We start from the raw sequence: 23101 nt of genomic DNA on the forward strand, positions 1-23101 counted from the left end.
CGTTGAAAAAAAAATTTATAACAACACTAATTTGTCAATGAAAGTCCTTATGATTTCAATAGCCTCTTGCCATCAAAACATTTTCAGCATAGGAATGACTAAATGTTTTTTAGCAAAGAATAAACTACATATAACTTTTAAAGTTTTTCCTTTCAGAAGGAGGCTGAGACATACCCAGAGATAGAATCAGAAAAAAAAAAGACTGAACAAGTTTCAGAATTTCAATGTCAGAATCAAAATCTTATCCTGTGTTATTATCATCAAGGCTCATTTTACAAGGTTAGCTCTTCAAGTGTCCTTTAGGCAGTCAGAGGGGGTCAGAGGAGGCAGAATAACCCTGAGGAATCTCCCCTGCTCCTCCTTGCCAGAGGCACATCACCTGGGATCCTATCACCCTCAAGCATCTTGTGCATTCCCTGGAGAATTACCCCACTGCCACTGACGCCCCAAGAGACCTGGGCCATGCTTCCAGTGTTGGCTTTCTGTTATCAATAGCTCCTCTGTCTCCATCCCAATTTACTACAAAGAGAACATTCGATGATTTTTTTTTCAACAGTTTCGTTGAGATATAATTCACATAGCATACAATCCACACGTTTAAAATAGGGGTGCCTGGTTGGCACAGTCGGTTAAGCGTCCGACTTCAGCCAGGTCACGATCTCGCGGTCCGGGAGTTCAAGCCCCGCGTCAGGCTCTGGGCTGATGGCTCAGAGCCTGGAGCCTGTTTCCAATTCCGTGTCTCCCTCTCTCTCTGCCCCTCCCCCGTTCATGCTCTGTCTCTCTCTGTCCCAAAAATAAATAAACGTTGAAAAAAAAAATTTTTTTTTAATGTATATGGTTCAGTGGCTTTCAGTATGTCCACAGGGTTGCACAACAACTGCCTCAGTCTAAAGTTAGAACGGATTTATCACCCAACCAAAGACCCCATCCCTCCCCATTTCCCCCTACTCCCCCAGCCCCTGGCAACTACTGATCTACTTGCTGTCTCGAAATATAGATTTGCCTATTCTGGAAATTTTAGATGAATAGAATCCTAAAATATGCAATCTTTTGTGTCTGGCTTCCTTTACTTAGCATGTTTTCAAGGTTCATCCATGCAGTAGTACTTATCTGTACTTCATTACTCCTTATGGTCAAATAATACTCAATTTTATGGGAGGACCACTATACAATTTTATGAATGGTTTATGAATGGTTTGATTTAACTATTATTCATCAGTTGATGGACACTTGAGCTGTTTCCACTTTCTCACTATTATGAATAATATTGCTAATAAACATTTACGTACACATTTTTGTGAGAGTATATGATTTCCTTTCTCTGTATTTCCCCAGAAGTGAAACTACTGGGTCACGTGGTTACCCTATCTTCAACCTACTTAGAAGCAGCCAGAGCATTTTACATGTCCCCCAGCAACGTATGGGGGTTCTGATTTCTCCACATCTTATAAACACTTGTCTTCCTTCTTGAATACAGCCATCCGAGTGTGTGAAGTACTATCTTCACTATGGTTTTAATTTGCATTTCCCAGATTGCTAATGGTGTTGAACATCTTTCACATGCTTACTGGCTATCTGTAGAAATGTTTGGCAGTTAGAGGTATTCAGATCCTTTGGCTACTTTTTATTATTTTTTTAAATTCCAGGATAATGGCTACTTTTAATTGGATTGTCTTTTTATTATTGAGTTGTAAGAGTTGACCCCTGTGCTTTTAAAAGCTTCAGCCAAAAGCCAAGTTCTGTACACATGCCAAGTTCTCCACAAGTAAAGGCCTATTCTAGTCAATCCACACGTAACTTAGTCTTTTCAGAAGTAGCAAAGCATTCTATGCCTCTGGATATGAGACTAAATTTATTTTCTAAGTCCTCAAGTACCATCTTAATAACTATAGTCACCATGATGAAACCATGATGCTATACCTTTCTCTAAGTATAACCAGTGAGTCATACTCCTCAATAACGCATGATCTCAGGGCACCTGGGTGGTTCAGCTGGTTAAGCATCTGATTCTTGGTTTCAGCTCAGGCCATGATCTCATGGCTTTGTGGGTTCCAGCCCCACACAGCCCAGAGCCTATTTGGGATTATATCTCTCCTCCTCTCACTCTGCCCCTCCCCCACTCACATGGTCTCTGTCTCTCTCAAAATAAGTAACTTAAAAAAAAATAATAATGCATACTCTCAAGTCAGAATGCCGAGATTCAAGTCCCAGCTCCACCATTTCCTAGCTGTTTAACCTGGAGATCATCATTTAACCTCCCTAACTTAATCTACAGTAAAATAAGAATATTCCTAGTACTCATCTTGCAGGGTTGCTGTACAGATTAAAGGCATGATAAATGCAAGTTGTATGACCGGCACATAGGAAACAGTTAACAGATGTTAGTGATTCTCACTAGTCTTTAAAGGGGAAATACACGTGGGGATGCTGAGGACAGGGTGTCCCTACCTTTTTGTCTCCTGATACCCGGGTCAGTCAGTGCAAATTAGTTTTTGCAGTTAGAAGCTCTTTAGAGTTAGTTAGAAGTTCTCTGCAAAAATCAATGTTTACCTTTATTTTCCCTGGTTGAGTCTCTTCAATAATCACATTACTTGTGGGCCAAGTTAACACTCCAGGAAGGCGACAAATCAAGGTTCTTGCTTTCTCAAAATGATTAAGAGCTTCTAGAAATCTAAAGTCAGAATTATGAAGAAAGAAGATATTAAAGCTGTGATAAGAATTTTCATTCCCCACAATAAAAGTCACAGAGATTTCAAGTTTATTAAGAATACATCTGATAAATCACTGTAGAGAAATATTCAATACAACCTATATTTTCTTTAAAAAACACAGGCATGTTGAATCACTATTATTGTACACCTGAAACTAATATAATACTATAGGTTAACTAACTGGAATTAAAATAAATGCTTTTTAAAAAAGCATTACCATTGCTTACTATAAAAGTAATATAAATTAAAACACAAATCTGCCTGGACACTGGCTTTATTGTGGTAGGTGCACACTAGTCCTTTTAAAGTTGTAATTTATTATTTAAAGTTTCCAACAATTAGGAGTGCCTGGGTGGCTCAGTTGGTTAAGTGTCCAACTTCAGCTCAGGTCATGATCGCATAGTTCGTGAGTTCAAGCACCGCGCTGGGCTCTGTGCTGACTGCTCGGAGCCTGGAGCCTGCTTGGGATTCTGTGTCTCCCTCTCTCTCTCTCTCTCAAAAATGAATAAGCATTAAAAAAAATTTTTTTTAAGTTTCCAACAATTAAAACAGAAAACTGAACAATTTGGTTGTTCCATTTTTATTTGTTTTGTTTACTAATAAGTTAGATTCCTGTAGAGAAATGGCAACCCTTCATTTAAATTAATCAATCATAAATACTTTTTTTTTTTAACTCTATTAGGACATCTATAGTAAAAATCGCTCTTCTAAAAAATTCTAAAGAGACTGTATATGCTAGACATCTTCAACCATAAAGCAGTATTTTAAAAGAACAAATGTGTATGTAAACTTTTAACTATATGAAATGTTTTAGTTATGGTTTATGTTTTTAAAAAATGTCAATCGATTTCCATAGTCCATTCAGCAAAAGAATACTAAAATATTGGATTATAAAGTTAACCAAGTCTTTATAATTCTCTTGAGACTAGAGAAGAAAGTTTTCCTGCTTTCTCCAATCTTGAAATGATTGCCCAATTTAAGAACTTTTTTTTTTTTTTTTTGCCTATGGGGAAGAAAAATTCACCTGCAGAAAATTCACCATCCACCGTAAGACAGTTCACAGAACTTTTACCAGAAATTGCATATCACAACAGCAAACAACCAGCTAAATATTAGACATTGAACCCCACACCAGATTATTTTGAAATCAAAATGTAAATGCTTTTCAAAATGGCAAAGACTTTATCATTTATCATAATTCCCATGATATTACACATTACGATCTATTCCTAGAACTTGTGAATAACTGCATATGACCGCTGCATTAAAAAGGGTATATCCTGGGGCGCCTGGGTGGCTCAGTTGGTTGGGGGGCCGACTTCGGCTCAGGTCATGATCTCGCGGTCCGTGAGTTCGAGCCCCACATCGGGCTCTGTGCTGACCCGCTCAGAGCCTGGAGCCTGTTTCGGATTCTGTGTCTCCCTCTCTCTCTGACCCTCCCCCTTTCCTGCTCTGTGTCTCTCTGTCTCAAAAATAAATAAACGTTAAAAAAAAATTTTTTTTTAAAAGGGTATATCCTAAAGGCACCTGGGTGGCTCAGTTGGCTAAGTGTCTGACTCTTGATTTTGGCTTCAGGTCCTGATCTCACGGTTTGTGAGATCGAGATCCGTGTCAGGCTCTATGCTGCCAGCACAAAGCCTGCTTGGGACTTCTCTCTCCCTCTCTCTGCCCCTTTCCTGCTCATGTTCTCTCTCTCAAAAAAAAAAAAAAAAAAAACAACTAAATAAACAAACAAACTTAAAAAACAAAAATAAAAAGGGTATATCCTAAACAATTTATGCTAAACTTTGAAATTAACTTCACTTGCTATTACTACACAGATGATTGCTAAACCCTCACTTCCCCTCCCTCTACCTGATTTTTATATAAATCGGCCTGGTCACAGGAACTTAACTTTGGGAAGTTAAAGAACTTTCTTTAATCTTTAAAAACATATAAAAGAAGTCCTAAGCACACTCCCAGAGTGGGCTTCCAAGAGTACCAAAGGCCTGATAAAATTTCCCCTAAAAAGACAGATTAAAATGTAAGAATAATTAAAAGCTATGAATGCTATTCAATTAGTCAACAATTATTTCTTCATAAAGTAATCTAACATACCTACGATTATATTGACTGCAAGTGTAGAACAGGAAATTTTGGGTTTTCTTTTTGTTACTGTTATTTTACAGTTAATTATACTGCTTTATTGTGCCAAAAATATGGAACACTTCACAAATTTGTGTGCATCCTTGTGCAGGGGCCATGCTAATCTTCTCTGTATCATTCCAATTTTAGTCTATGTGCTGTGCAAGCAAGTACTGAACAGAGAGCTTTTTTAAAGCCCAATGCATAATCCTATTCCCAAAGGGTCATATAGCAATTTGGGAAGATAAGATAAGAAACATCTGGAGAACAACTACATATTAAACTTTGAGTATGGATTCCAACTATAGGGACAGCTGGGTGGCTCAGCTGGTTGAGCGTCCAAAGACTCTTGGTTCCATTCCAGTTCAGGTCATGATCTCACAGTTTGTGGGTTCGAGTCCCCAGTCAGGCTCTGAGCTGACAGCAGAGAGCCTGCTTGGGATTCTCTCTCTCCCTTGCTCCCCCACTCACACTCTGTCTCTCTCAAAATAAATAAACTTAAAACAAAAAAATGATTCCAACTATAGAGTAAGTTCAGAGAACAAATTTTTATTTCTAACTCATGATGTCTTTGAACAGATGTATATCTCATATTAAAACCATATTTTGGTAACCAAAAAAATCATATAATCAGACTTATATAGCATTAACTTATATCAATTCAGTCACCATTTGTGACATATACTAACAGAAAAAAATATACAATCTTTTGTGTCACATTACCTTATTTCAAACGTTCTTATAAGATTCAAAAAAAGGAAGCATTAGGTGCTGAACTGACTGGTCATACTCAATTAATAATTAATACTGATACAGAAATACTGCTCCTCCAAGCAAACATAATTATGATAGTATGCCACAGAGAAAACAACAATATAATTCCAGAAAAGGGACCACCACCACCTTAGACTTCAAATGAGTTATCCACCCTGAGCATAAAAAAGTACAATTCCTACTAACCTGTTCTTTTTCAAATATACTTTTCCAATTCCACAGTAGGCCAAGCAATCAAGTCCCTCATTGGGATAGTGTTCAATCATCCTCTTAAACTGGTTTTCAGCTTCAGATAATTCCTTCAGTAGCAATAAAAACAATGATCACTTAACACTACAAAAGAAAGGCTAGAACAGATTTTATCTGAAGGTTGATTCTTTTTGTGTAGTATTACAAACTGTATATCCAAAAATTTCTATGGCAAAATCACGCCTTTGGCATTTTATTTTCTTAGCAAACATACAAATTTTGATCATAGGATACTCAGAGACACAACGAAAGTGATCCAGCTTCAGAATGAAACATGGGTGCGGGACACATCAGACAACCAACCAAATGAGCATTTACTAACACACACACACAGAGGGCCCAGTATGTGCTGGCTAAAACTAAAAGGTATGAGTTCATGGTATAAAGACTGACTGGATGCAAACACACCATGACCTATCTCCTAGTAAGTGCTGCTCCGCTGGCACTCCAATGATGTTACCACAATGTTTTGTGGCATAAGAAAGATAAATACTCAGTCTTAAAAATAGCAAAAGTTTTATAGAACTTAGAGTACATTCTTCTGAAAATTCCCAACAATGGAAAACTTCTACGCTTTGAATTTTGTTTTCGAAAAAATCCAAAAGACACTTAGCTCAAGGCAGTCCTGGTAACCCCATTGTGGGTGAAAAAGGAAATATCACTACAAAATGGGAGTTCATTAAAGCTTTGAGGCCAGTTCCAAAGGAGGCATTCCAAAAATGTTTTAAGCAAGAGCTCTCCTGGAGTAAATACACTGCTTACTTCTGGGGCTACCCTGAGTGATGATATCCTTTTAAATGTCCAAGTTCTATTGTGTCTGGTTTGTTTTTTTCAATCAGTCTCATTAATTCAAAGTAAATCACAAATGTAGTGAACTATTTCTTCAATTTTGATAAAGCAAAACATGGTTAAGATATTATCACTCTGCCAAGAATAGAAGAATTGAGATCATAAAGTCCTATCTCCAACAATCTATTAGAAAAGAGAATTAGACAGGCCCTAATAGAAGATATTCATCTGTCACATCAAGAACAAGGAAAGAAGGCAGGGTGCCTGGGTGTCCGACTCTTGATTTCAGCTCACGTCATGATCTGTCTGTGAGTTCGAGCTCCATGTCAGGCTCTGAGCTGACAGTGTAGAGCCTGCTTGAAAGTCTCTCTGCCCCTCCCCCACCCTCAATCAATCTCTCTCTCTCAAAAATAAACATTAAAAACAAAACAAAAATAATAAGGAAACAAGCATGTAACAAGGAAAATGAACCTCAGACGCTGGACCACTGTGAGAGTGGAACATAAAAGATGACTTGATCCTTATTAGGTAGCAGGCAGGGCTTCACTCAGCCAAGGAAGCTTGGAGCCCAAGTTGATAGAAAGGATATATTATACTTGAGGTAATTCTACAGCAATTTTGAAATTTTGGCTTTTATTGAAAACTAAAAACCATGGAAAGCAAAGTACAGTTGACTCTTGAAAAATGCAGGGGTCATAAGTGTCCCATGCAATTAAAAATCCAAGTGTAACTTTTGATTCCCCAAAAACCTAATTACTAAGTCGACTGTTGACTGGAAGCCTTGCCTATAACATAAACCACTGATCAACACGTATTTTGTATGTTATACGTATTATATACTGCATCCTTATAATAAAGTAAGCTACAGAAAAGAAAATCATGAGAAAATATATTCACAGTACTATACTATATTTTTCAAAAAAATCCACGTGTAAGTGGACCCATGCAGTTCAAAACCATGTTGTTCAAGAGTCAACTGTATAATGCTGCGTGCACTGCAGTTAAGGAAACTTTGCAGGAGAGCACTGAAGGACCATGAGTAATGAAAACCATGTGTGCTCACACCTATACACTGATTCTATGTGCTTAAGGGAAGCCTGTGTTCCAGAAGATAATAAAATACCCAAATACGTGGTAGCCAGAACTAAGAGAACTTAACACAAAGTTGAACTCTCCTTTCTTAATCTCCCCAAGGCCATTCCTTCCTTCCATCACTAAATGCAACCATTATCTCAAACTTGATGTAGGGCTAGCCAGTGTTTTTTTTTTTTACCTTTACAAAAGGCAGAAATAGTCATAAACAATATCTACTATTGTTGCACAAGTTTTCCAAACTGTACATAAGTGGTTATCACAATGTTTGTCATGTTCTCTAACTTGTCTTTTTCACTCAACATGTTTCTTAAATCTGTAATGATACAGTAGGTGCTTTACTTTTTATACAAGTAAAAAGTAAATTTCTACTGGTCGTCTGGCATAGCTTTTTTCTAATGGGATCACAAACTAATTTTTCTTTAAAAAAAAAACAAAAACCACAAACAGGTATTTCAGAAAAAAAATATCAAGCAAGTACACAGAAAGAAATAAACCGAAGTGGCAAAACTATTTTTCACATATCTTCTAAAATGGCATATTTTAACTGTTTATCATCTCTGTTACAAATCTTACCTCCGGCTGTCCTATCCCAAGGAGAGAAATAGCAAGTCCGTAGACTACTAAGACATAGTTAATCATGGCCAGGTTCAATTGCTGTCAAGAAAAATGCTCCAGTTAAAAATTTGAACATAATTTTGCCTAATCTGCACAAACCTGGTAGCCACAATAGAAAAAAAATGTAATAAAATCTCACTAATTGCTATGATTGGGATAAGACCAAACAGAAATAGAAAATATATTTTGCAAAGATGTGCCGTTATACTGAAATCAAGTATTTAAAACGCATCACCATTATCTCAGAGTTCCTTGAAGGCATGGTTTGTGACAGATTAGAATAACTGAAGCCATATTGTTTTGCATATAAATGGGTACTAGTGACAGATTAAGACATTTTCTCTCCTATAATCTTGCATAAACTATTCACCTAGCTAATTCTTTCTGGATGAAAAGATGTGACTAACGTGAGTCCAAAACCTGGATTTAGTACTTTTGCAGGAGGAGAAGCCAAGCGTTCTAATGAGCACCAAGTAGAGAATCTAAACCTGGGTCGTATAATGTGTGCAACCATAATGGCTGAATCAGAGCATGACCGGCTTCTCACAACCTGGAGCAGATTCAGGCAATCTCAGGTGGGTCTAAGGTACAGTAATACAGTGACCTTAAAGGCTTCGTTCTCATCTACATTCACTTGAAATGCTCCTGCATTGATGAGCCAGTTATAAGACAGAAATTTTACCTTTATTTTTTGAGGATCTAGACCATTGAGCAACTCCGTGAAGGCCTGCGCGGCACTGCGACAGCGCTGCTCGAGCAAAGCCGTGTAACCATCCTGGATTAAGCTTCTCAGCATTTTCATTATATTAGCAAAATCCTGCAAAAGAAGAAATTCTACTTCAGTAATCCAGAGCTATATGTGTTCCGTCTGAAACTTAAGATGCCAAAGTTCATCATAGGGCATTTATATTTTACAACTGATCATAAACCCCCAAAGTTATGCTTTATGCATTATACTTTCTCTACATGGCATCTTTAAAGCAAAAACTTAAAGGTACTACTTCACCATCTTATTTTCTTTTTTTTTTTAATTTTTTTTTCAACATTTTTTATTTATTTTTGGGACAGAGAGAGACAGAGCATGAACGGGGGAGGGGCAGAGAGAGAGGGAGACACAGAATCGGAAACAGGCTCTAGGCTCTGAGCCATCAGCCCAGACCCGACGCGGGGCTCGAACTCACAGACCGCGAGATCGTGACCTGGCTGAAGTCGGACGCTTAACCGACTGCGCCACCCAGGCGCCCCGAGATACAAGTTTTAAAAGTTATAGATGATGATGTGCTATCCCCACAAATACTAGTTATTAGCCCTGAATGTACTGATTCCATTTTAATCTCTTTCACATTCTAGAAAAGAGTCCCTTTTAACTCATGCTTCTGTTAAAAATTGTTTCTCTCAGTAAATACAATAAACGACCATGGAGTACTAAAAGCTCCATGAGAGCAGGCTGGGTTGCAATGCCATATACCCAATGTCTCTCGTTCTTCAGGACAGACAGGGAGGGGCCTAACCAAAAGTGTGTTGAATGAACAATGGAAGGCTCAAAAATAACTACCATATTTATTTAAATCACCTTTGATCTTTCATAGGCTCTCTTCTATTTAAGTCTTTCATAGTTTCTAGAGTCAGTAAATCAACATAAAAAACCATAATTTTAACATCTCTGTCAGAAATTCTAATTTTTTAAAATGTTTTATTTACTTTTGAAAGAGAGACAGACAGATCATGAGTGTAGGAGGGACAGAGAGAAAAGGAGACACAGAATCCAAAGCAGGCTCCAGGCTGTGAGCTGTTAGCACAGAGCCTGACGTGGGGCTCGAACTCATGGATGGTGAGATCATGACTTGAGCCAAAAGCTGGACACCCAACCGACTAAGCCACCCAGGCGCCCCTAACTGCCAGAAATTCTAAAGATGCTTTTATGCAACTGGTTAGAAATGTTTTCATAAACTGCTTGAAACATGCTTCATTCCTTCAGTCTTTTGTAAGATATTTGTCATATATACCTAAAATAGTTAATTGAATTTTTAAATGACCCCTATATTGGGACAAGTATTATATGCCATGTTAATACACATTTTTAAGAGTGAAATTTAAATCCAATATTCTATTTTAGAAGAAATAAAACTATGTCTACATAAAGAACTGGATGACCAGAGCAGATGCATACGAATCACATTTACCCAAAAAAGATCATCTTTCATTTAGTACTACATAATCTATAAGTGTTCAGTGACTGGAATAGTCACTGGCCAAGGTTTCATGAATTCTGGATTGCATCAAGGTTTTTATCTCTTTTTGAATCAATTTTTGTAAGTTGGGATTTTTCTAGGAATTTATCCATTTCATCTATATATGCTTTCAAATTTCTTGGTATGATGTCATTTATAATAGTATTTTGATGTATTTGTAATATTCAAGGATCTGTAGTAATGTATCCTTGTTCATTCTTGAAATTGTCTTATGATGTCTTCTTTTCTTCTTCCTCAATCGGTTTCAATACCAGTGTATAAATTTTATTTATACTGACAAAGAATCTATGGTTATCTCTGTGAATCCTTCCACTACATGTCTGTTTTCATTTCATCATTTTCTACTTCAGTCTTTATTATTTCCTTCCTTCTCCTTTCTTTGGGTTTATTTGCTGTCTTTCTTTTTTCCTAGCTCCTGGAATAACTGCTTCATTAATTTAAAAGTTTTGTTCTTTTCATACATACGTTTAGCTTGATAAATTTCCTTCAAAGTTATCTTTTAGCTATACTCCTTGCATTTTTTTAGAAGACTTTTTCTCTTAGTTTTCGGTTTACAACAAAACTGAGGAGGTACAGAAATTTCCATTATACCCCTTGCCTCCTCAAATGTACACCCCACTATCACTCATCAGAATGGTGTATTTTACATATCTATTTTTTTATTGAAGTATAATAAGCATATGTTATACTAAATTCAGGGATACAACACAGTGATTCCACAATGCTTAACATTATGCAGTGCTCACCACAATAAGTGTAGTTACCATCTGTCACAATCCAGTTATTACAATATTATTGATTATATTCTCTATGCTATACTTTTCATCACATGGTTATTTATTTCATAACTGGGAGTTTGAACTTCTTAATCCCCTTCACATAGTTTACCCATCCTCCCACCCTCTCCCCTCTGGCAACCACCAGTTTCTTCTCCAGATTTATGGGACTATTTCTGTTTTTGTATGTTGTATGTGTGTTTGTTCACTTGTTTTGCTTCTATTTTTATTTAAAAAAAAAATTTTTTTTTTTTAACGTTTATTTGAGACAGAGAGAGACAGAGCATGAATGGGGGAGGGTAAGAGAGAGGGAGACACAGAATCCGAAACAGGCTCCAGGCTCTGAGCTGCCAGCACAGACCCCGACGCGGGACTCGAACTCACAGACCGTGAGATCATGACCTGAGCCGAAGTCGGCCGCTCAACCGACTGAGCCACCCAGGCGCCCCTTGTTTTGCTTTTAGATTCCACACAGAAGTGAAATCACACGGTATTTAACTTTCTCTTTTTCACTTAATGAAATCTGGTCTAGGTCCATCCATGTTTTAAGAATGGCAAGATTTTATGCTTTTTTTAAGAATACTCCACTGTATGTATACCATATCTTCTTTAACTCAGAATAGTATATTTTTCACCAAACATGAACTACACTCACACATCTTAATCATCCAAAGTCTATAGTTTACCACAGGATATACTCCTCGTGTTGTACTTTCTATGGGTTTGGACAAATGTATAAGGACATAGAACTATCATTATGATATCATACAGAAAATTCTCACTGCCCTAAAAATCCTCTGTGCTCTGCCTATTCATTTTTCCCCCTTAATGTTTATTTTTTTATTATTTTTTAAATTTCTTAAAAGTGTTTATTTTTGAGAGAGAGAGACAGAGTGCGAGTGGGGGAAAGGCAGAGAGACAGAGAGGGAAACACAAAATCTGGAACAGTCTCCAGGCTCCAAGCTGTCAGCACAGAGCTCAATGCAGGGCTTGAACTCATGAACTATGAGATCATGACCTGAGCCAAAATCGGGACACTTAACCGAATGAGCCACCCAGGGGCCCCATCTTAATGTATATTTTAAAATTACTTACTAAATACCATAGAAAGAATTTTATACATAAAGTTATCTGATTATGGTTAAATCATTCAATGAATAAAAAGTTCGCTCTTTGACAGCTTTCAGGTAGGCATAATAAAACTGCAAGCACTTAAACCTTTCAAAATAATTTAAATCTTAAAATATTATCTTAAAAGTTAAAACTTTGGAAAGCAAAGAATCCCAAATCTTTAAATCTTTGGGAACCAAACAATTTTTCAGTGTCAACCATTAGTTGACAATTTCTGGTTAAAGTAATTATCAAGTTTGGGTGCCTGAGTGGCTCAGTCAGTTAAGTATCGGACTCTTGATTTTGGCTCAGGTCATAGTCTCATAGTTCATGAGGTTGAACCCTGTGTCGGACTCTGTGCTGACAGCACGGTGCCTGCTTGATTCTGTCCCTCCCCCTTGCTGTCTCTCCCAAAATAAATAAACATTAAAAAAATCTGCTTTAGCAAGTTAATATCTAAATTAGTGATAGTTTTGTTTCTTAGCAGTCATATAGAAAATTATATGTCTGCAACTTATAAAAAATAAATCTTAGAGATGTACGTTAGACTTAATTTATACGAAAAATATTTTGTTCAAAGACTTTGCTTTTTTAAATTAGAAATAAGCCTTTTCCTTTACCTGGTGTGCAGCTCTGGAAGATTTAGAAAACTGTTTTTCCAAGATGTTTTTCAAATCTACTGGTAAACTCCCCTGTGAAGTAGAACTAAAAGAGAAAAGTGTTTTGAGTTATTTTAAAATAAAACACTCCTGCTTATAGAAAGAAAAGAGTATTTACTAAAAGTCATTTTTTAAAAACTGAAGTAAAAGTGATATACAATGTTGTATTAGTTTCAGGCATCCAACATGGTGATTTAACAATTCTATACATTACACAATGCTCACCATGGTAAGTGTGCTTACCACTTGTCACCATACAACATGATTACAGCATTATTGAGGATATTCCCTATCCTATCCTTCTCATCTCCATGTGAAGGTCATTTCAAACACTGAATAAATGGAAAGTCACAAATTCCTACATAAAAATATTATTACCAAGAGGGCAATTCTCCCCAAATTAATCTCTAAATACAATGACATCTCAATAAAATCCCTATAAAACTGGAGGTGGAGGGGGACCAGAAGAATTGATTATAAAGATGACACGGGAGAATTTAAAAAAAAAAAGAAATTGGGGAGATTTATGATCATCAAAAGTTATTACAAATCTACAGTCGTCAATAACAACATAGCTTGAAACAAGACTTGTGCCCATTAAACATTGCAAAGATGCTTCATCTCATAGGAAAATCTAATAATATGACAACTGTTTCAGAAAGTATGATTTCAAATGCTGCTGAGGGTAAAGAAGATTCAGGTACTCTGGGTAGTGTTTTCTGACACTAAATAGTTGTCATTTTTCCCTACCAATTCTCCAACACGGAGTGTTCAGTAATTCAATTCCATTTTGACACAAACTCTGGAGTTAACACAGGCCCCACAGGTCAAAGGCTCAGTCCCACAAAATTGATCCCACTTCAGACACAATGCCCTTCCCCATACTGTCAGCCACAAGGAGGCGCTCAGGCTACCCTCTACTGCCTGGCAGATTACAAACTCAAGAGGTTTCTGTGACCCTCCCTCAGGTTCAACAATTCCCTAGAATGACTCACAGAACTCAGAAAAGTGCTTTACTTATCATTACTAGCTTATCACAAAGGCTGTAACTCACAATGGCCAACGGAAGAGATGCACAGGAAGGTACGCCACCCCATGCCACCTTCTCAGCATCTCCATGTATTCAGCAACCCAGAAGAAGCTCTCTGAGCCCCAGTGGTTTTAAAGGCTTCTATGAAGGTTATTATTATATAAGTATGAATGATTATATTACTAGTCATTGGTGACTGAACTCAATTTCCCGCTCTCATCCCCTTCTTGGAGATCAGGGGGTAGAGCAGAGAGTTCCAACCCTCCAATCACATTCTTGCTCTTTCTGGTGACCAACCCCAATCCTGCAGGTAGGGGCCCAGCCTTAAGTCATCTCAGTTTAAACTCAGGTAAGGTAGGGGCGCCTGGGTGGCGCAGTCAGTTAAGCGTCCGACTTCAGCCAGGTCACGATCTCGCGGTCCGTGAGTTCGAGCCCTGCGTCAGGCTCTGGGCTGATGGCTCAGAGCCTGGAGCCTGTTTCCGATTCTGTGTCTCCCTCTCTCTCTGCCCCTCCCCCGCTCATGCTCTGTCTCTCTCTGTCCCAAAAATAAATAAACGTTGAAAAAAAAAATTTTTTTTTTAAAATAAAAAAATAAACTCAGGTAAGGTAGAGAGGAGCCCATTAGGACTAACGAAAGATACTCTTTTCACTCCAAAAGTTCCAAGGATCCTAGGTGCTCTAAGCCAAGAACAGAGGACAGAGACTACATATATATACACATATACATATACACACACACACACACACACACACACACACACCCCCTCCCACAGCTCAGTAGGAATGCGGAATGGTACTCATTTTCTAGGACAATTTGGCAGTATCTATCTAAGTTAAAATTACACATTCCCTATGACAGAGCAATTCCACTCTAGAAATTTCTTCTTCAAATAGACATCTATACTGTGAAATATCCTGCAGCCATAAAAATGAAGGATGTAGATCTCCATGATCTGATGTGTGAAGGTATGCAAGATATTTGAAAGAGATAAAAAAGCAAGATATAGGCCAGAATGGTCTTAACAACAATGAAAATGATGGTAATAACAATATTGATAGTTAAGGTAAACTGAGCATTTACCATGTTCCAGGGCTCTAAATGTTTCATGTGGCTATCCTACTTAACCATTAAATAACCCCATGAAATGGACATAATCAAATAAGACTTCAATTTGAAAACAAAAACAAACTATAAAAAAAACATTTTATCTTTAGCAGAACAGTTTAAACTATAACCATGCATTCAAAGAATATCCCTGTATGTTTTTGGTTTCTTTTGAGGGTTGGGGAAGGGGGGAGGGGAGGACTCAGGATTTTCTTACAGAATAAGAGAATAACATAGTATCTATGCCCTTGCTTTAAATTAAATTTTGTAGCAGCATTAAAAAATGATCACCTTTTTTTAATGGGGCTTTACTAATTTCTCTATTAGCTCAACAGAGATTGAGCCAATAGAAAAGATTCTCTTGCTTTGATATTCAAATCCTTCTTGAAACATCTGTCAAGGAATCAGCCTTAAATGAAGAGAAAGCCAACAGCTGGTGTACCTTTGGCAGAAATGCTTTTGCAGGGTCTCCAGCATCACTTTCACTGACTTCATGAACTTCTGTATCCATTGCAAGATTTACAAGTTCACTCACTCTGCAATGAATCTGTATCTTTGCAGGCAATGGTGGGTTAATTGTAAAGATAGGTGGCAAGAGTTCCTATTGTTAATTCGGGGAAGGGGATGTCTGGTAGAGCTCACTTTATATGTAGTCACTTTATTAGTGAACACTTTCCTCTAATGACAGCTGCTCAAAAGGGCCCCTGAATATACACACACCCATGCCTGTGTATGCAGAGTAAGCTTCCAGGTGGCCAAGAACTTGTTAACAACGAGTACCTAAAGGAAGCCACGAGAGAAGCAATTGTGGGAAAGGTGAAATAAGGTGAGCAGGGAGAAGAGGTAATTTTTACTTCATACTTCTTTTTTCTTCTCATGAGCATGTATTTTGAGATTTCTAAGAATTAACACTGCTATATCTCATATTATATGCCTTTCAGACATTACTAACATTCAGGATTAATAATATTTTACCCAAATATGACACTCTCCTACTAAAGACATGCCTTAGATATTTGAAAGGCATTTTAGTACTCATCATAGCTACTACTTGAAAGAGACATACCCCCCTCCCCTTTTTCTTTTTTCTTAAGAGGAGGATATTTAAGGGGGGAAAAACCTAGATAAACAACATACCTGAACTTCTCCAATTCATTGTTTCGAGACTTTTGTTTTCCTTTATATTTTGGAGGCTGACCTGTGAATACAAAGTATTTGTTCCCGAAATCTGTACACAACAATCAACAAGCCTGAAAGCAAATCAACTAAAACTATGTACATTGGAATAAGAAAGCAAAGCAAGCAATGTTTTATGTGAGTGAAACTACAAACAGGTAAAGAAACAGCTATGATGTTTGTCTGTATATGCTATAAAATTATTGTGAACATAAATTACAATGATATTATTTGGGCCTACAGTAGATACAGAGAGATAAAGGCCACAGTTCCTCTTCTCAGGTAGTTTACAATCAGATGGGAAGAAAAGACAGTCACCAGGATTACACGACGATCACTTTTAGGAAAGAAGATATGGCATGTTGCTATTGACATACTAATTCCATGTTAACTGGTCTTATAACTCATAGAAGTGGAAATCACTTCAGGTTGAGTGTCCGGGAAAAGTGTTAGTGGGAATGCAGCGTTCATATTTAGCTTTAAGAAGCAAGCAGAATTTGGATAGGATGGGCCAAACTCAAGAATGACATTCACTTTAAGAGACACTAAGTAAACCTGTGTGATCTGGGGAGCTGGATAAGAAGAGGAGGTTGGAAAGGGGCTGCGAAGGCTGGCTGGAGTGAGCGATCACAGGTCCTTGGCTTCCGATACTCGAGCTGTGTGAGTCCAGACTTTGACCCACAGGCTGGAGAGTAGGAATCACTATGTACTTCGGAGCAGGGAGGCAAATGCACAAAGTTGTGTGGAAGAGAGCACGGCAATACGGACAGGGTGTACGTGATGGGAGCTTTGGGGAGAGACAGCAGAGGCAAGTCAGAACCTATGAATTAAGGAGGGGATGAGAGCCAAAGTGGTTTGAGTGGCCTCAGAAAACAAAAGAGGCTTCCAGAAAGGCAGAAGAGTTCTAGTTTGATTCCTGCTGTCCAACTTAGGGCAAATCTATGTAGGCTTAACTAGGACCTCAATTTCTTTGACTGAACACAGATGCTGAAGGTGGTATTTAAATTATTTACTTAAAAATGTGCTGATAATAACAGCCGAAGAAACATCAATAAATTAAAAGGTGTTTTCCAAAAGAAAAGTTTTGTCCTCAAAGATTTTTCATGCACTATTAGAGTCACATCAGGTAAGACAATCACCTGAGTCGCCCTCTTTATCATCCTCCAATGAGCTAACCAAATGGGAATGGCTAGTGTTGTAAATAGCTGGGTATATGGCACCAGAGTCTAAGAAAAGACAGAACTGCAGGGAAAAAGGACAGAAATGGCTGCCAGAAGCAGAAAACAAATGAACCAACAAGAAAAAGGAAAAGAGGGCAGCAGGATCACAACTACGTCACTGATCTCACCACAATAATCCTGGAAGGAGCACATGAAAGTCTGAGACAAAATCTGTATCTAACAAGCAACCTTGTGCCATCAAGAATATCTGTATTTTCCTAAGCTCTGTTTTAAAAGGCAGGGGAGCATATGATCTACGCTACAATAATTTTCAACAAAATCTGGTCATATAAAGGGAGACTGAGAAATAAGTGAAGCATCAATGTTTGCTTCTCTGGACCCATCATTTCCCAATGATGGCGAGTAAATGGAGTCCTGTTGGGTGTATGTGTATTTACTAGATGCATAAATAAACATACACATTAAGCACATCCAAGTTAAAATAATAAAATAAAATAAAATAAGCCTAAAGCATCCATTCTCAGCATCACTCCTAACAGGGTGAAAATTAGTTATTAGGAGATGAGAAAAATCTAACTTTTTATATATATAAAGCACAGATGTACATACAGGACATAAAATGATAAACAGTATCCGTGGTAGGAGGGCAAATAGGAAAAAAAAAGTTTAAAAAGCCTCCTGGGTCAGGGGTTGGTGGTGGTTAATTAAAGTTGAAAGATACTACTGGCCTAATAGGAATTAGGTAGCAGATGAAGAAGAGTTTTATCCTTCCTTTCTGTGCTTCTTATATGAATTTCCAAAATTAAATTTATTAAATATATGAAAATACTGAGCATTGACTTCAAGTAAATATTCAATGTTTTCTTAACATAGAAATATTATAAAGTAGAAAAGAACAAAAGCAAATACAAGTGAGGCTTGTACAAATGTTGGGCCATGGAAGTTTAGAAACGCTACATTAATTCAGCAACAAATAAGGAAAAAACTTACTTGATGGTGGTAGAAATTCAGGATGACAGTCACAATCATCTACCTTCAAAGCTTCATCTACCACCTAGCCATGAAAATAAAATTAGTGAGATTAAAACAAAAATACAGCCATAAAGAATTCAATAGCCAAATAATAAAATAGAACAGAATTTACCCAAGTGCCTAAAATAACCAGCTGGTTATTAGGCCTAAATGAATAAACAAACAAGATGACCATTCTATTTCCAACACCTGGCATGATGCCTAACAAGTCTGTTCAATAAGTGTACTTAATAAATACTATCATATCTTTCCTTATGCTTCTTTCCCTGAGTACAGCCTCTGAGATATTCATTATTAACAATAAAAGGACTATACAGGGAGTTGGCAAAGCTCCCTTCAATGCCTCCTAGCCACCTACTCCAAAACACTATTTTCCTTTTTTCCTCTCAAATCCTAGAAAGAAATATGAATGTGTACTTGGTGATACCTGCTGAATTTTTAATATACTACTGTTCAGAAGAAAATGGAGATATAGACGCTGATCACAGAGGCAGACTGGAAGGCCTAGAGGCACCCTCACAAACCATCAGGCCTGGGTGCTGGTGCACACAGCAGGGAATAAAGCCTGGGGACCACTGCTGGGAAGCACCACAGAGGCTGCAAAATATTTCGGGCAGAGATGGGAATGGCAGACCTCCCAGGCCCAATGCAACACAAGCCGGTGGGCAGGCTGGTGTGGTGCCAAAGGCCAAGTAGATACAAAAGGGGAAAGGGAGGAAAAGAAAAATCCAAAGCACTGTACGCAGTGGGGTGACATGGCCACCAGACCCCATTGTCACTCATTCCTAAGTGGCTGTTTGATTGAGAGACATGTAAAGCAGGAAAAGCATACAAAAAGAACTTATCCAGAAGGAAAAATGAAATTTAGAAAAAAAGATTTTTGAAAACACACAAATGTGATTTCAAAAGAAACTGTGACTATCATCTTCATGTAGTTGAAGGAGGTAGTTGGAATATTTACTAAAAAAGAAAATGAAAAAAAAAAGAAAAGAAAATCATTCTCTTGGTATCAATAGGCAAAAAGGGATTTGTATCACCAAAATATTTAGCTTCCATTATCACCAAAATATTGTAAAAACATGAGACTTTCTAAACTTGAAATAATTTTAATTTTAGTTTTTAACTAAACCTACCTTTAGATTCTGATTACCACCGTTTGCCATTTCGTGGTTAGTTTTTCTGGAATCTTTTTCAGTTTCCACGAAGTTAAGTGAAGTACTAAATGCAGGTGCTGATAAACTAGGTATGTAGGCCCTGAAATGGGGAATAAAAGAAATACTAAATTTTTTTATACTGATTAGTATGCATTTTTTAAAATAATTTTTAAAAATATTTATTTTGGGGAGAGCACAAGAGGGGGAGGGGCAGAGAAGGAGACAGAGGATGGGAAACCGGCTCTGTGCTGACAGGTTGACAACAGTGAAGTGAGCCCAATGTGGGGCTCAAACTCACAAACCGCAAGATCATGACCTGAGCCATAGTCGGATGCTTAACCAACTGAGCCACCCAGGCGCCCCTGATTAGCATGAATTTTAAAAAAGTTATCCTTCAAAGAAACAAGTTTTAGCAACTATCACCTTTTTTCCCTTGAAAGCCCGGTAATACTGTTTTAGAAAGAATCTACCTCTGAGATTGGGCTTTATACATAAATGTTATTTTCAATTTGGTAGTGAAAACTCAAAACAGATTAAGAACAGTTTAATAATATATTCTGGTTTCTAATATTCAAGTAAGTCTCCCTGTTTTAAATTTAACAGCTTCGATATCTTAGATATCTAAAGCATGGAGGAAAAGGCATAATCTCTTTTAATTGCCCAGTAACAAACGTAGGACCTAGGCTGCTGTTTGTGAGCATATTAAAATCTGCCTGTTGCTTATTTCTAACAGAAAGTGTCTTAGCCTTTGAAAAGATACTGGGAGGCTGGAGACAGATGTTTCCAGGATAGCAGCTAAGACTTAAAGGTACAGACTGTCCCTACTCTCTGCTGCCAGGATCGTCACTACAAAAACTGTTCCCATGCGAGTAGAGTGAAATGAAAGTAATATTACACAGCTCTTTTCCCCTAGGCTTAGGCTACAGATCTCCCATAAATACATATGAAAATGGTTCAGTAAAACAGTCCACAAAATAAATGTGACAATTCATGGGTCACCTGATCTTAAGGCACAAACCCGGATCCTTCCCCTCCCCAACTTTACCGTGGTTGCCATTAGCTACAAAGCATCATACATAGTGATTCTTAAACTTACAAGGCAAAGCCATCCCAAGTAACAGCTACAGACCTGAGAGATGTTAACTCACCTGCTTTCATAAAAAGCTTTAATTGTATTCCTAGCTGGTGTTCGACCTATAAAAATCAATCACACACATGCATAGTAATCAGAGGATTAGCAACACATACTTTAAAGAGATTTAAAATTTCCTTTAAGCTGACAGAGCATCAAATTTACAGAACTGGAAAAATAAACCTGAATAATTTTGTATTTCCAGATGTTTTTAGTTTTAGGATGGCTTCACCAAATTGTTATACAGCCTGATTTGACATCCCATTACATGTGATCATTGACTAGCTGCAGCAGTATATAAATCTGAACCAGAGATGGTATCTGTCTTCAAGGAGCTCACAATCTTACAATCACATTAAGTTGGATGATAACATCTCAGCTCAGCTTCCTAAGACAGTAAATACCCAAAGAAGAAAAAACAGCAAAGACCTATATGGTGAGAGTATAGAGTAAGGAAATTTCGGGCATTGGAGAAAGCAAAATCACTTAGGAGAGAAAACGAGAGAATGAAAATCTTGAATTCCTAGCCCACACAGCCGATTTCTGGTATGTGTACATATCCATATACAGATGTATATATGCATATGTGGTCAGCATGCTATAGAATGAGCCACACACTTGGTGTGAATATCAAACAACTCTACTGAAGGGTTCTTTCTTTAGGAAGTAACTATAACCATGGAAGAAAAATTTTTAAACAATTTTATTTCAAAAGGCTTCACTTTATTCAAAATCTACAGAAGAACAAATTATAATTTGTTGTTGTCTGTTTCAACTAAAAGATACAAATCATTTGTAATTACCTAATGGAATATAACACTAATGTACTTCTACACAGATAGAAATGGAAAACTTAAGTGACTTGACCAAGAAAGCAAAACAAAGTAAGTACAAATCACCTGAGAATTGATTTATGGTCCTCCATTAATCCAAGAAACCCACCTTCAAAAGTTTTAAAGGGAATTCGACTGTAACCAAAGAATCTTAGGTGAAATACCTTGCAGGTCTTCTATTTGTTTTTGTAACTTTACATGCTGCTGAATTAGATCCTTGATTCCCTCAGGGTCATTTTTACAGAGTTTTTGAGCTTTTATGTTTGCTTGCAGGGCCCAGTCATATTCCCCCAGCATAGAAAGAGCAGCACAATAACGATAATGACCCTGTTCCAAAAGATAAATTTAATTTTTTCTCAAAAATATGCTTAAGTTAAAGAAAATAGATAAGGAAAAATATTTTGCTTAAAAACTAATTACTTAAAATGTTAGATTAGGACCCTATCAATGAAAAATTTTTTTAAATGTTAATACCTCTCAGGAAATAAAATTACTTAAATGAGCTAAAATGAAAAGTAATGAATAGTATTTATAATAATTTTAACTAGAGATCAGTATTTTTGCTTAAGAGATTTTTATGCCCACAAAGAAAATAATTCAACCTTTATTATATTTTACTAGTAAAGAATGCAATATATTATTTTGTGCCAAATAAAGTACAAAAAAACATTTATTATATAGGAGTAACTTAATTTTTTTGAAAATATTTTAAGGCAGTAATAGTCTCTAAGTCATTACACTCTCTACACTTTGGAAATCACACAGATTTTAGAGCTGGAAGGAAAATCAGCTTATACAGAAGTTTTGCAACCCCTCTGAGAGCATGGCTACAGATAAGGGGTACACCTAGGCTAGACCTTCCATCCACCTCTCTCAATCAGCTTTTCATTTTTTATCTCTAGGTGTAGTTCTTGGCTTGAAGAAAAGGTCCAAAAACCATAGATCTACTCAATTCCAATGATCGGGGCTTCCTGTTTTGTTTTGTTTGCTATAGAACCACAGTCCTGGCTGGCCCCATTTATGCACTCTGGGAAATCTTCTATATCAAGGATGAACATTTTAATCTAGAAAGCTAGTATTACCAAACTTGGGGCTAACTCAACCACCCCCTCTTCTACCTACTCACAAACTGAGCTCCTGTTGTAGGTACAGTATCTCCACTTGGGAACTGACGTACCTGTGAAAGAGGCTAGAAACTGCCCTAATGGCACATTTGTGTAGAGGCAAACCAAAGAATCCTGACCCTATTGACTCTGGGCCCACAGCTCTTTCCTCCCTACTCCACATTTTACAAAGAACATTCT

At 37.3% G+C, this 23101-nt stretch overlaps 1 protein-coding gene and 1 non-coding gene across 10 annotated transcripts in view; both read right to left on the reverse strand.

Annotated features, from left to right (window-relative positions):
* Window positions 1–23101, reverse strand: part of TTC3 (tetratricopeptide repeat domain 3) — a 127943-nt gene that overhangs the window by 62526 nt on the left and 42316 nt on the right. For all 9 annotated transcript variants that reach the window (XM_040483937.1, XM_040483935.1, XM_040483939.1 and 6 more), the window contains 10 exons: window positions 21962–22124; window positions 20981–21026; window positions 19812–19932; window positions 18637–18700; window positions 16427–16487; window positions 13116–13200; window positions 9040–9174; window positions 8316–8396; window positions 5796–5908; window positions 2551–2671 (listed from right to left, as the gene is read on the reverse strand). In XM_040483937.1, the coding sequence (XP_040339871.1) occupies window positions 2551–2671; window positions 5796–5908; window positions 8316–8396; window positions 9040–9174; window positions 13116–13200; window positions 16427–16487; window positions 18637–18700; window positions 19812–19932; window positions 20981–21026; window positions 21962–22124 (990 nt within the window). The remainder of the gene's footprint in view (window positions 1–2550; window positions 2672–5795; window positions 5909–8315; window positions 8397–9039; window positions 9175–13115; window positions 13201–16426; window positions 16488–18636; window positions 18701–19811; window positions 19933–20980; window positions 21027–21961; window positions 22125–23101) is intronic.
* On the reverse strand, window positions 4904–5009 carry LOC121036593 (U6 spliceosomal RNA). The gene has a single exon (XR_005793406.1). It is a non-coding gene; the product is annotated as a U6 spliceosomal RNA (small nuclear RNA).

Source organism: Herpailurus yagouaroundi, unplaced genomic scaffold, assembly GCF_014898765.1.
Source record: "Herpailurus yagouaroundi ecotype Mexico unplaced genomic scaffold, PumYag 162, whole genome shotgun sequence".
Classification (NCBI taxonomy): Eukaryota; Metazoa; Chordata; class Mammalia; order Carnivora; family Felidae; genus Herpailurus; species Herpailurus yagouaroundi.